General features: G+C 30.8%; 4 protein-coding genes across 8 annotated transcripts in view; 2 read left to right on the plus strand and 2 right to left on the minus strand.

Moving 5' to 3' along the window:
- LOC116185884 overlaps nt 1-3,078 on the plus strand; it is a 6,819-nt gene extending 3,741 nt beyond the window's left edge. The window contains exon 3 of the mRNA XM_031511424.1: nt 3,068-3,078. Within this exon, the coding sequence (XP_031367284.1) occupies nt 3,068-3,078 (11 nt within the window). The remainder of the gene's footprint in view (nt 1-3,067) is intronic.
- LOC102671513 (glycine receptor subunit alpha-4) overlaps nt 1-4,373 on the minus strand; it is a 69,940-nt gene extending 65,567 nt beyond the window's left edge. Inside the window, exon 1 of the mRNA XM_031511421.1 lies at nt 3,906-4,373. The gene's annotated coding sequence lies outside the window, so the exon portion shown is untranslated. The remainder of the gene's footprint in view (nt 1-3,905) is intronic.
- A 209-nt stretch (nt 4,374-4,582) lies between these two features.
- LOC102675752 (trypsin-7-like) lies at nt 4,583-6,240 on the plus strand. 2 transcript variants are annotated; one of them, XM_006608175.2, is made up of 6 exons: nt 4,583-4,843; nt 4,974-5,056; nt 5,185-5,273; nt 5,361-5,619; nt 5,814-5,961; nt 6,048-6,186. In XM_006608175.2, the coding sequence occupies exons 1-6, from the start codon at nt 4,798-4,800 to the stop codon at nt 6,050-6,052; spliced, it is 630 nt and encodes a 209-aa protein (XP_006608238.1). In that variant the 5' UTR covers nt 4,583-4,797; the 3' UTR covers nt 6,053-6,186. The 2 variants fall into 2 exon arrangements, with proteins under 2 accessions (XP_006608238.1, XP_006608236.1); XM_006608173.2 differs by having other exon boundaries at nt 4,588-4,843; nt 5,814-5,966; nt 6,048-6,240.
- Nucleotides 5,808-9,051, minus strand: LOC102675625 (flavin-containing monooxygenase FMO GS-OX-like 2). 4 transcript variants are annotated; one of them, XM_031511482.1, is made up of 8 exons: nt 8,643-9,051; nt 7,871-8,097; nt 7,638-7,779; nt 7,417-7,550; nt 7,108-7,311; nt 6,739-7,024; nt 6,345-6,647; nt 6,025-6,158 (listed from the first exon to the last, which is right to left on the minus strand). In XM_031511482.1, the coding sequence occupies exons 2-8, from the start codon at nt 8,077-8,079 to the stop codon at nt 6,129-6,131; spliced, it is 1,308 nt and encodes a 435-aa protein (XP_031367342.1). In that variant the 5' UTR covers nt 8,080-8,097; nt 8,643-9,051; the 3' UTR covers nt 6,025-6,128. The 4 variants fall into 4 exon arrangements, with proteins under 4 accessions (XP_031367335.1, XP_031367342.1, XP_031367331.1 ...); XM_031511471.1 differs by having other exon boundaries at nt 8,479-9,051; XM_031511489.1 differs by lacking the exon at nt 8,643-9,051 and adding an exon at nt 8,516-8,534.
- Between the last annotated feature and the right edge of the window lie 2,765 nt (nt 9,052-11,816).

An 11,816-nucleotide genomic window follows, 5' to 3' on the forward strand; every position in this document is an offset into this window, starting at 1 on the left:
ATAAATACTATTATTCTTATATGTATAGAGGTTATGTTTCTTCTATGTGTTTAATTCAAAATATTTATATATAATTTACTCTATAATATAATATTCTTCTGATTTATCTGAAATTTTCTCCATGTGGCGACACGTGCAACGAAGCTGTAATGTTTTCGAACAAACGTTTCGCGCGGTTCGAGTCGAAATTAATTCCCCCTTCGGTGTGGCAAACAGGGTCCCCGATTCAATCTCGACTAATGCGCTAACCTTATTCCGGGACTTCCAGTCGGAAACTACGGGGAAAGCGTGCGCCTTTCATTAACAAATTGCACCGAGTGTCGCCGAGACGAGGAAACATCGTTTGAACGAATTCTAAGGGAATTTCTGGTTCCGGTGTCGTGGCGTGAAATGGCCGGGCGAGAAATGATCAATTAAATTTTCGAAACATTGGCCAAGATAATTCGAGACTGCATTATCCTCGACAAGTAGCAATGTTATCGACGGATTAACGAGACTCAAGATTAATCGGTCAGATATTTGCCAAAATTAACTTTCCACTTTGTCATCGAACGAATTTTCGTACGATCGTTGATTGTATGATTTTTTCTTCTTTTTTTATCGTACAAGCATCCGCGCGATTCTCGATCGAGTCTCGATGCGAGGAAGATTTGCAAAGTTCGCAAAAATAGCGCAATCAACGGAACGAAGTGCACGTCCATAAGTTTGTTGGAATGGAATTGGAGTTCCAGTTTTATATGGGTTAAACGCGTCTGAGATTCGAGATTATCGACTAGCGAGGATCGGAAACGCTGGCCAAAAAACAAATTTCCAACATTAATCGTTCGTATGTCGCGACAAAATGTGTACATGAAGAGAATAATAATAATTGGAGAACATTTTTGTATCGCGAAATTGTTTCCAAAAATGGAACAATAATTTTCGAGAATCTTTTACAAAAGTTAGGTTAGCCACGATTTAAATCGTTATATCTCGTATCGATCTATTCTTCGATCGATTTATCCAGCGTATCTCGAATCGATCGATCGATTGCAAAGTTCGACGAACGAGAGAAAGGAGACAAGAAAGCAAACGGTGAAACGCACGAGCAAGGACCAGTCGATAAATTATTTTTAGACCGTTTGCTTGGCCCCAACGCGGAATTAACGATCGAACCTAGGAAACGAGGACGATACGATCGAGGTCAGTTGCGATTACCCTGCGAGGAAACGATACGTTTACCTTGAACATCGGATCTTTCTTGCGTCGACCCCTTAGCCGCGTAAAGGATATGTATGTCGCGTAAAGGGACGCACTCTTCGATTATATATCACTCCTTTCTTTAAATAATAACTCACGCGTGCGTGTCCGTCCTTCGTGACAATCGTGACAAAAATACAAATATTAAAATTTTCTTAAATTTTTGAAAACGAGATCATCCTGAGACGAAAATTTTATTCTCGAAGAAAACTTTCGATGTCGTGACGCTTAATGTTTTTTTTTTCTTTTTTTTTTTTGAATTCTATTATCTCATTGACTATTAAACGTATAATATTAGTTTAACACACGTACACACTTTTAATCGATATTTATAGAAGCTTTTCAATATTTATAGGCCGACGGTCTTGATATTTATAAAGGCGATGGAAGAGCGTGGCATTAAAAGATAAAAGAGAAGGGAAAAAAGGAAAAATATATACGACAGAAAGACATCAAATGAGCGATTACTTGTTTCTACCGAGTATACCGAAAAGAAAACAAAATCTGATAATTGAATATTTTCTCGCATCGTATCATTTAATATATCTTTGTTCCGGGCAAAATTGGAGAAAGCAAAAGGAAACGGTACAGGCGAAATGTACATAGTTTGGTCAGTAGGAGAGCGTGTGAACTTTTGACCTCGACACTAGAAGCGCGTGCCAACCCCAATAGGATCAACTTTCTCGAAACATTCCCTTCCTAACCTAACCTAACCTTCGTTCTTAATTATTATCTTCCAATTTCATTCGAATCTCGTCTTAAATGAATTATTGTCAAGAATAAAAATCTTTTATGTAAAAAACTTATTCTATATACTTATTGAAAATATGTCGCATCGAATAAATAATTACGTCAAATATAAAACAGGACGCGATGTGCTTGTTGTCTTTCTACCTATAGAAAGCTGAATCGTTTTTGCACGTACCGATAATATATACGAGGACAATCTTTTCATAAGGTTGCAACACACGTAAAATTGACAAAGTCGATGCGATATATATGTGTGAATGAATATGCATGCAGGTGGCAACATCACTGACGACTCACTGAAAATTTCATCTTTGAAAATGTAATTAATCGCGTACGTGCTTAATATCGAAGGAAGCAAGCCCTGCGTGGCTCGAGTATCCTCGGGTATCCTCGAGCATTCTCGAGTGTCCTCGAGCGAGGCTCGATCGTATGTTTTATAAAACTACAAATATGAACTGTGACCATCGACCTTCGATATACATCTACTTACACTGTTCGTTCTTTTGTAGCTTGTTAACTCCTTATTTAATCCTACACCTACACGGTACGTCTTCTTTCCGACAGAGTTTTCTAAGAATCATAAGAAAATTTCTTAATGATCGGATTAAATTCTAACCTAACCTAATTTAACCTGATTCGCGTAATAAATACATGATTAACTATATTTTCGCGTTCATATTTTCAAAACAACAAAACTTTTCAGATGTACTATTTAATTAAATGATTGTAAATCATTCATTGGTTTTTCGCATTTTTAAAATTATTAGAAAGAACAATCGATTTTTCTATCGTATTGTTAAGAAATCGAAATAATCGTTTTGCATTTATTTCGTTCGGAATCAAAACAAATTGCGATAGAAATGATGTCATAATACGAACTTCTTAACACTAAGCAATACTATGCTTACTCTATATCACAAAATATTGGCTTGCGATCATTTTAGTTTATATGTTCGATCAATTTATTTCGGGTAGCATGACTACATTCATAACAGTGTGTGAACAAAAATGTTATTACATGTTTAAAGTTTATATAGAAACAAAACATTAAAAAATCCAAATGACGTTTAATTCCAAGGTTATCCTTAACCTAATGAATTAGACGTGTAAATGTAATCAAAATTTTAAGCTTTAAGAAAAAAATTTTAAAAAAGAAATTTAACACACGATAAATATCGCTATATATTAATATATATATTAAATACTTGCTTGACATTTGATAAACAATTCGATAAGTATCAATTCAATATGGTTGATCAAATATCGAATAATAATATCGATAAAATATCGAAACAGTGAAACGTTTAGATCGAAAGACTTTCTCGAGATCGAAATAAATTCGATCGAATGAAACTAAAATGACATCGATTGACACAGACAAAAACTAACTAGATTTATTTCAATTATTTCGTATAACTATTCTATCTATTCGATTTGTTCTCATTCTACGAATTACGCTTATTATGAAAGTATAATTAATTTAGAAAAAGATTTTAATAAAAAGTTTTTTTTAGTGTCGTTCTCGATCTCTTTGTCATTGAAATATGAGATCTTTGAATATTATTCAATAATCTTATGTTTACTGACAAGTATACATAATAGTTGAAATAAAAAATGCGTTATAAGCTTCGTTTTATCGAATTTAACCATAATTTGAATCAACAATATGAAATTTATGTATTCTTATATTTCATTATAGAAGAAAATGCGATTTTAAAATATGAATAATCTGATATAGAGAAATATCTATCCTAGAATAAGATAATTTTCATTCGTGCAAAAACATATTATGAATCAAAGGATCGCGACAATGATGGATATTAACAAATTCAAGTGTTCATTTTCGCACAGAAATTCAAAGATTCCCGTTATGTCACTCGCGAATGCAAATTTGGCACATGACCAAAAGACTCACCGAAATGATGCTCTCTGGTAACGCGTCCGTTTAGAAACTTGGTCGCTGATTCGTCAATTCGTTTCAAAAATTAACCTGACCTTCTATTTGTCGGATTGAAAAAAAACTGCACTGTGAGATTCGGGAAGGCCATCCGAAATCAAGTCCAGGATGTAACACAATCAAGAGAAACGTAGTTAGATAAATATATGCGGAAAATAGTCGCACAGAAAGACGTCAACAGAGACACACACCCGACCGCGATAACTTTTAGACTGAGGGTTGTTTCGGCGCGATACTACTACACCGCCACCCCTCGACCAACCGGCTCACTAGACATCAGACCGACGCACCGCCAAACTATCGTGAACCAACGAAACTACGAATCATTCGACACCTCTTCTGCTACTAGAACTATTGTTTCGCGAAACGATTGGCTTTTATCTAAAATTCACACTAGTTTTTTTTATTCTTCGAGGTCGTTGTACTATTTCGAGTAAATATTTTCAATTTATTTTTCTTTTGATTCATTCTGTAAAGAATTTTATAATTGCTAATTCCTATTTAAATAGTTAACGTTGATTGAAAAATTAAATGAGAAATTTACTGCGAAAAAGGCAAGTTCGATATGCGATATTCGACGCGTCGAACGAATATCGTATCGTATCGTATCGTATCGAATAGTTTTTTACGTTTTTTCCAACGAGTTTATGAAATGTGATTGTCGTGCATTTATCCTGGTACACGTAATCTTACGATAACGACACTATAATTTTACACCGCTATACTAAATTCTTGCATAATTATGCCTAGCACCGTTCCATCTTTCGATAAGTTGCAACGATATATTGCGCGATTGGCATGCAAAGTTCACTCAACGTTGGTTATTTTCGAACACGTAAACTACATTCGATATGGATGAATTTCTTTTCTACAAAATTTTCCTTTTATTTCTCGGATGTGAGTATTCTATTTTCGCGAATACTTTAATGTGACAAACAAATCTAGTTTCGTATTACAAGCGGGAAGAGCGGTGTAATTGAAATTTAAAAAAACAATTATTTGACAAAGTTTTCGAATATCTTCTTAGTGAGAACGAGCGAACAGAAACTTTCTTCGGAAGATCGAATCGTCGATGGAGCATTTATCAACATCACGAATGTTCCGTATATGGCAAGTAACTATATCTATTTTCTTTTTTTTTTTTTTTTACATTAGAAAAAAAAGGTTCCTTTTTCATACATAACTGAAAATTCATAAAGTTAAAAGAAGAAAATTAATAAAATGATTCTTTATAATAGTTATCGTATAGAGTAAATAATAATCATGCATGCGGTGCTGCTATCATTAATAAAGAATGGGGATTAACTGCCGCTCATTGCGTTACTCCGTAAGAAATGATTTTTTTTCTTTTTTCCAAAATCAAGCTTCTACTCTCCATTTTATCATATTTAATATCATATAATTGATTCAACAGATTTGTCGATAATCCCTCAATTTCGCTCAGCGTCCGTAGCGGATCTAACAGACACGATTTCGGTGGAATTATTCACAATGTAACGACATTTTCTTATCACGAAAAATATAATGAACAGAACAACGATTACGACATTGCGGTATTCAAAGTTTACCCGCCATTCGATTTTAACAACACGACGCAACCCGTCAAATTGCCTGAGAACATTGAATTTTTTAACACAAATTGGGGTTTAATTGCTGGTTGGGGTTACTTTATCGTAAGTTCATTTATATAATTTAAAAAAAAAAAAAAAAAAAAAAAAAAAAAAAAAAGAAAGAAAAACAAGGAAAATGTAACTGAAAAAAAAAAAAAAAGAAAGAAAAACAAGGAAAATGTAACTGAAAAAAAAAAAAAAAAAAAAAAAAAAGAAAGAAAAACAACGAAACTGTAACTGAATAATAGAACTTATAGGATTTCGATCCGATGTTATCGGAAAAGCTACAATACGTTATCGTACCGAAAGTGAAGAGAAAAAGGTGCATAAAGGATTATAAAGGCAGATATGAAGTAACAGAGCGTCAAGTCTGTTATGGATTTTCACAAGGAGGGAAAGATGCGTGTAAAGTAAATTATAATTTATTTTAATAATTAAAATTGCTGATCATTGTTTAAAATCCATTCTGACTAAGTATCATTTTATAATAGGGTGATTCCGGTGGTCCACTGGTTAATAATTTCACTGTAATCGGTATAACTTCGTGGGGCTACGAATGTGGTGTACCAAACTCACCCGGCGTCTACACCAATGTGATCGATCTACTAGGATGGATCAAAAATAAAATTAGATCGTTTCAATGATCTTTAATCAATCCGGTTTTGCAATTTGAAAATAATTCAAAAATAAATATCTCTTATATAAGAAATTCATTTCGTTGAATTTAGCATTAATGAAAAACTATAATAATCACAATATTCGTTACGTTTGTTTGATATCTCTCATACGCTTTGATTCGGTATGATTAACTCGACGCTTTTTTCATCACTGGATATAACAAATCTGGCTTTCTTATAGTTGGAAAGATTCATTTTCCTCTGAGTTGACCACACTTCGTAACCAAGTTTATAAAACTTTGGTAAACGATCGAAACCTCCAGCATCAGCCAACGAATCGTTGTATTCCCATTGTTTGTTCATTAATTTGTGCGCGTGTCTTTTCTTCGATGTCTTCAATTTTGAATCTTCCAACATAATTAACCTCGCCGGTAAACTTATTCTTTTCTCTAATAGTGCAAGAAAATACTGTATCTAAAAAAAAATATATATATATATATATATTGTACAGATATCGCATATAGTTCACGTATTTAATAATTTAATTCAATATATCAATTATTACCTGCATATGAAACATGGGAAATGGAACAACAACAGTCGGTATACCGACGATACACATTGTAGGATGGTTGATATTAATTAAATGTTTATATAAAGGAGTTATAAAATTGTTATCCACCTGTATTTCACAAGTTTCGTCTAAAAATGGAAAGCTATATCGATATCCTGTGCAAAACATGAATACGTCCGCTGTAACAAAGCTTTGATCCTTCAAAAAAATTTTTTCTCTCTCTATTCTCTCTACGCCTAACACCTCGATTATGTTCGATGGTAAATTGCCATTTAACCTGAACGTGATGAAAATTTTTAGTAGCTGCAAACTATGTTTGCACAATCGTCGTGGAATGAAACGATTATAAATAAATAATACCTTTCGTTATTGTGGCTTAAATATATTCGAGTTACGTGATTAACCAAGTCAAGAGCAATATCGATTCCAGAAGCTGCTGCGCCCAAAATTAAAACGCTCTTACCGGAGAAATCTTCTGGTTTTCTGTATGAATGACTATGTATCACATTACCCGAAAAACTTTCCATTCCTGGTATCGTTGGAACATAAGGATCGAAATAATGTCTAAATTATATAATGTATATATATAAAAAAAAAAAAAAAGAGAATAAAAATTAAATCCTTTTAATCGTATATCGTTAATATTAAATATTAGGGGAAAAGACACACCCATTGCAAATAATCACAGAGTTAAAAATAATCTCTTCCTCTTGCTTCGTTTTTAACATTTTTATTCGGACAACCCATTCTTCTTTGTCTTCGATTGATTTTTTTAATCGGACAGATTCTACCCTTGTATCGAACTATAATATATTATATCTTCTTAATAATAAGTAATTAAGAATTTTCGAGTATTTATAAACGATATACGAGATATACTTTGCTCTTACTTGAATATATTTCAATAAATCAAAATGTTTCGCGTAATTTTGTAAATAAGTTCGAACTTCCTGATGTGTCACGCAACAAGGTTCTTCAGCGTTCAATCTCTGGTAATCAGGAAAATTCATAATTTTTGCTGGTAAATTGGTTCTATAATAAAAAGTGAAAATTTCAATATTTGAATTTATATTACACAAGTACATTTCTATAAAATTAATGAAAATATTGCATGAAGTTAAACCTTAGATCCCGATACATGCTCGAATGAACAGGCAAACCATTTTCATCGACTTCAGTTGCTTCTTTGTAAATCCATGTACCGCCGATATCATTTGTTTGTTCATAAACTTTCAATTCGAAATTTGAATTTGGAGCGAAATGTCTTGCTGCGCAAAGGCCTGCTGCGCCAGCTCCTACCACGCACACTTTCGGTCTCGATAATTCAGCCATATGCAATTCGTGCGTAACCTATGTGCTAGTAATAAAAGTTTGATATCATCGAAGGAACTAGAAATTTTTCTACAAAAAAAAAAAAAAACGACGATTTTTTTTACATCCTTCAATATCAATATGTAATATATATAAATTGATTTCAATGTACTTATAAATGAATTCATAAAAAATTAAAAAATAACACCTACAATTGTCATTATTTCATACAATAATTATTTCAATTGAATATAAAATTATTTATATAGTAAGTACAATTGTATTTACAATTTGAAAAAGAGGAAATCGAAAAGGAAATCGCGAATTACTGTTATTAAAATATCTAAGTGTTATCTTTGCGAGTATATCGAAAACACGAAATAGCTTTTGGCTAAATCTACAGTAGCACTTACGACTTACACTGTATTATAAATTTAAACGATAATATTTTATGCACCTAACACGAAAGAGTTTGAGTTCGACAAAATTATAGTTTTCGTTCGTTGCTCTCTTATTTTATATCCTTAAAAAAAGAAGGAATTTAAAGAAAGAAAAAAGAAGTAGAAACGGAAAAAATAAAAAACCTCAAACTTATCTATACAATATTATCACAATCACAACTACTATGCGGTTTGAGAAATGACACTTTTGATAAAATTTTCAACATCTGTAAACATACATATCTTATATTTAAACTATTCCAACAGTGGAAGTAAAATATTTATTAGTAATATTTCTTATAACATTACCATGTAAATAATCATAACATTAACTTCATAATCTATATTAATGCTCGATTTTTATTATATACCTAGTATTGAGCAATTAATTGTAAAAATCTCCTTGTTACAATGGTATATTTCTGTATGTGTTTTCAGTCGATATCATATCAATCAAAACGAAGATATTAAATAATTTAATGATTCTATGTATGGTGAATTACTTTTATGCACATATATCGAATGAAATACGCAAATTTTTTTAACTAATTTACACTAATTTTTTAAAAACAATGTTAAATAATCAATCTCTTTAACTTTCGTTCGTAAAACATTCAAAAAATTCAAAAAAAAAAAATATTCAAAACATTATAAAATTTAAAAATATTGTATTATATTGAATGACACAAAAGAAATTGTTGTGTCATCAATTTTGCTTCGTTAAAAATACGTTTAATCTCGTTCAATGGTCGAAATTAGGCTGTATGTAGTAGAAACCGATATACATATAAAAAGTTTCTCATATTTTTATCCTTGTGGCTCGTTTCTTTATCAATGAATTCCTTATTATTTAACTTGATTATATCTTATTTGTTTTTTATAATCGATTTGTACGACTAATTTCTATATATAGATCAAATATATCAATTTACCTTCAAATAAAAAGAACAAAGAAATCGTAGGATCTGTTCCAATCACTTATCAACAATTTGCAATTCATCATTTCACAATTTTTTGTTTTGTTCATCGAACATCGATATATCCGATTTTTTTACATTATCACAATAAACATCAAACGATTTGTAACTAGTACGTGAAATTCGCAACAATTTTTTATTGAAACGTGCTTTTATTTAACTGGGAATGCAATGTAAAAGTTTGACACTATCAATCATCATTATGTACAAATCGTCATATTGCTTATTCGAATTCATTTTTTTTTCTTTTCCTTTAATAATAACAAAAATTCATCCTTTCTTTGCGTAAAACATTCGATTTTATAAGTTTTGTGATTTGTTTTTTTAAATCATCAGCAAACTAGATTAATAGAGAAAGCTTAATGCTAGTAGATACACATAAATATACACAAAAATAAACTCGATCTAGAATCCATGATGATATAAAATTGATCAAACAGTATAATAAAAAATATAGAAATAAAAAAAAAAGTTACTAAATTATAAATAAGAATTCCTTTTAAATAATGATACAATACATTAAAAATTATGTATGCAATAAATTTCCAACTTGATTTCTTAATTCTTTTTAAAATATAAAGATTCAAAAAAAAAAAAAAAAGAAAAATATTTTTGATCAATATAAAAATAAAGATAACATATGATGCAATATTACTGATTGACATTGTTTCATTTATATAATAAAAAAAAAAAATAATAAATAAATAAATAAATAAAAGTGTAACGTTGTATCCTCTTATTTCGAAAGACCATTATTTTGCTAAACTTTATTCCTCGATAAAAAATAATCTCGATTCTCGTCTCTCTTACTTATTCTCAGTCTATTTCGGTATAATATATCTGTAATCACTATGCATATTTCTCTTGTATGCCGAGATTTAATTTAACGTTAAATATTAATATTAGTTAGTGAAAATGGAATTCTTATAACGGGTACAAATTAAAGAGAGAATGATAACAAACATGTTTTGTATGCTTAAACATTGTACGTACAATAATGGAAGAACAACTGAAAAGATATTTAGCAAAAACAACAGACAAAGAGAGAGAGAAACAATGCTAACGTTAATCTTATTCGTTTACAAATCGACATAATTAATTCACTTTAGCCGAAAAGATGTCCACTTTACATCGCTCCATACTTTAATCGTCGAATATATAAATATTTTCAATCAAATATACAACGCACACAAACTCGTTAAAAATGGCTTCATTCTCTTTTCCTTCCCTTCGCTTGTTACTTTTTTTCTCGATATTAACGCACGTATCATGCACGTACGCGCCTTTTTTCTTTTTTTTTTTTTTTTTTTTTTTTTTTTTTTTTTTTTTTTTTTTGTAACCGAAGAAATTTTTGAATTCGTTAAATCTATATGTAAAATTTTTTAGATAGTCATTGTCTGGAACACGCGTCTATCTATCCCCGTTCATTTATAAATCGAACAAATCTCCAATCTATTCCCCTCAGTTTCGTTATCTTTTATAATTTGATCCCATTTATGAAGATGCGCATTCTCATTCTCGTGAATAAGAAATATCTTTCGACGAGGGATAGGATCCAATATAGGCACGTTTTAAGTTAACTGTGTTTTCTGGGAATCGGAAATTCGATCCGACAAAAATTCGTTACTAAGGGCGTTCACTAAAGGGCGTCCTTTTTTTTTTTTTTTTTGTCGTATCAACATGCGTCACAAGTGTCCTTTTTACATTCCTAAAATGTTTTCCTAAAATGTCAAGAATACATGTATGTACATATGCTTTGGCAAATGTCCTCTTTCCTTTTTCTTTTTATTATTATTATTATTATTATTATTATTATTATTATTATTATTTTTATTATTATTATTATTATTATTAAAACTACTTCCCTCCTCGTGTTTCGCATTTACTTACGTTACACGTATCAAGAAAAAAAGAAAAAAAGAAAAAAAAAAAAAACTCGAGCGAACGTTGATTACAAATTACACGCATCAAATTTCACTCGAGTTAGCCCCAATTTTTTTTTTTTTTCTCGTCCATATTATGTCATACGGACGAAAACGGATACATTCAATTGTATTCTCGCAAGAAGGTAAATAAATTGTTTTAAAAAGACTCATCGTCAAAACATTATTCTCATACGATAAAAGTAAAATATTCAAAATATATATCAAACAATTCATTTCGATTTTTTATATACAAGATATCTTACTCAATAATCGTATAAGCACACCATCTATAGATAGATCGAATAAAGAAAAATACAAAAGTTAATATACTGTACAATTAAAGGAAATGGAAAAAAAAGAGAGAGAGAGAGAGAGAGAGAGAGAGAGAGAGAGAGAGAGAGAGAGAGAGAGAGAGA

Source organism: Apis dorsata, unplaced genomic scaffold (genome assembly GCF_000469605.1).
Source record: "Apis dorsata unplaced genomic scaffold, Apis dorsata 1.3 scaffold_29, whole genome shotgun sequence".
Lineage (NCBI taxonomy): Eukaryota > Metazoa > Arthropoda > Insecta > Hymenoptera > Apidae > Apis > Apis dorsata.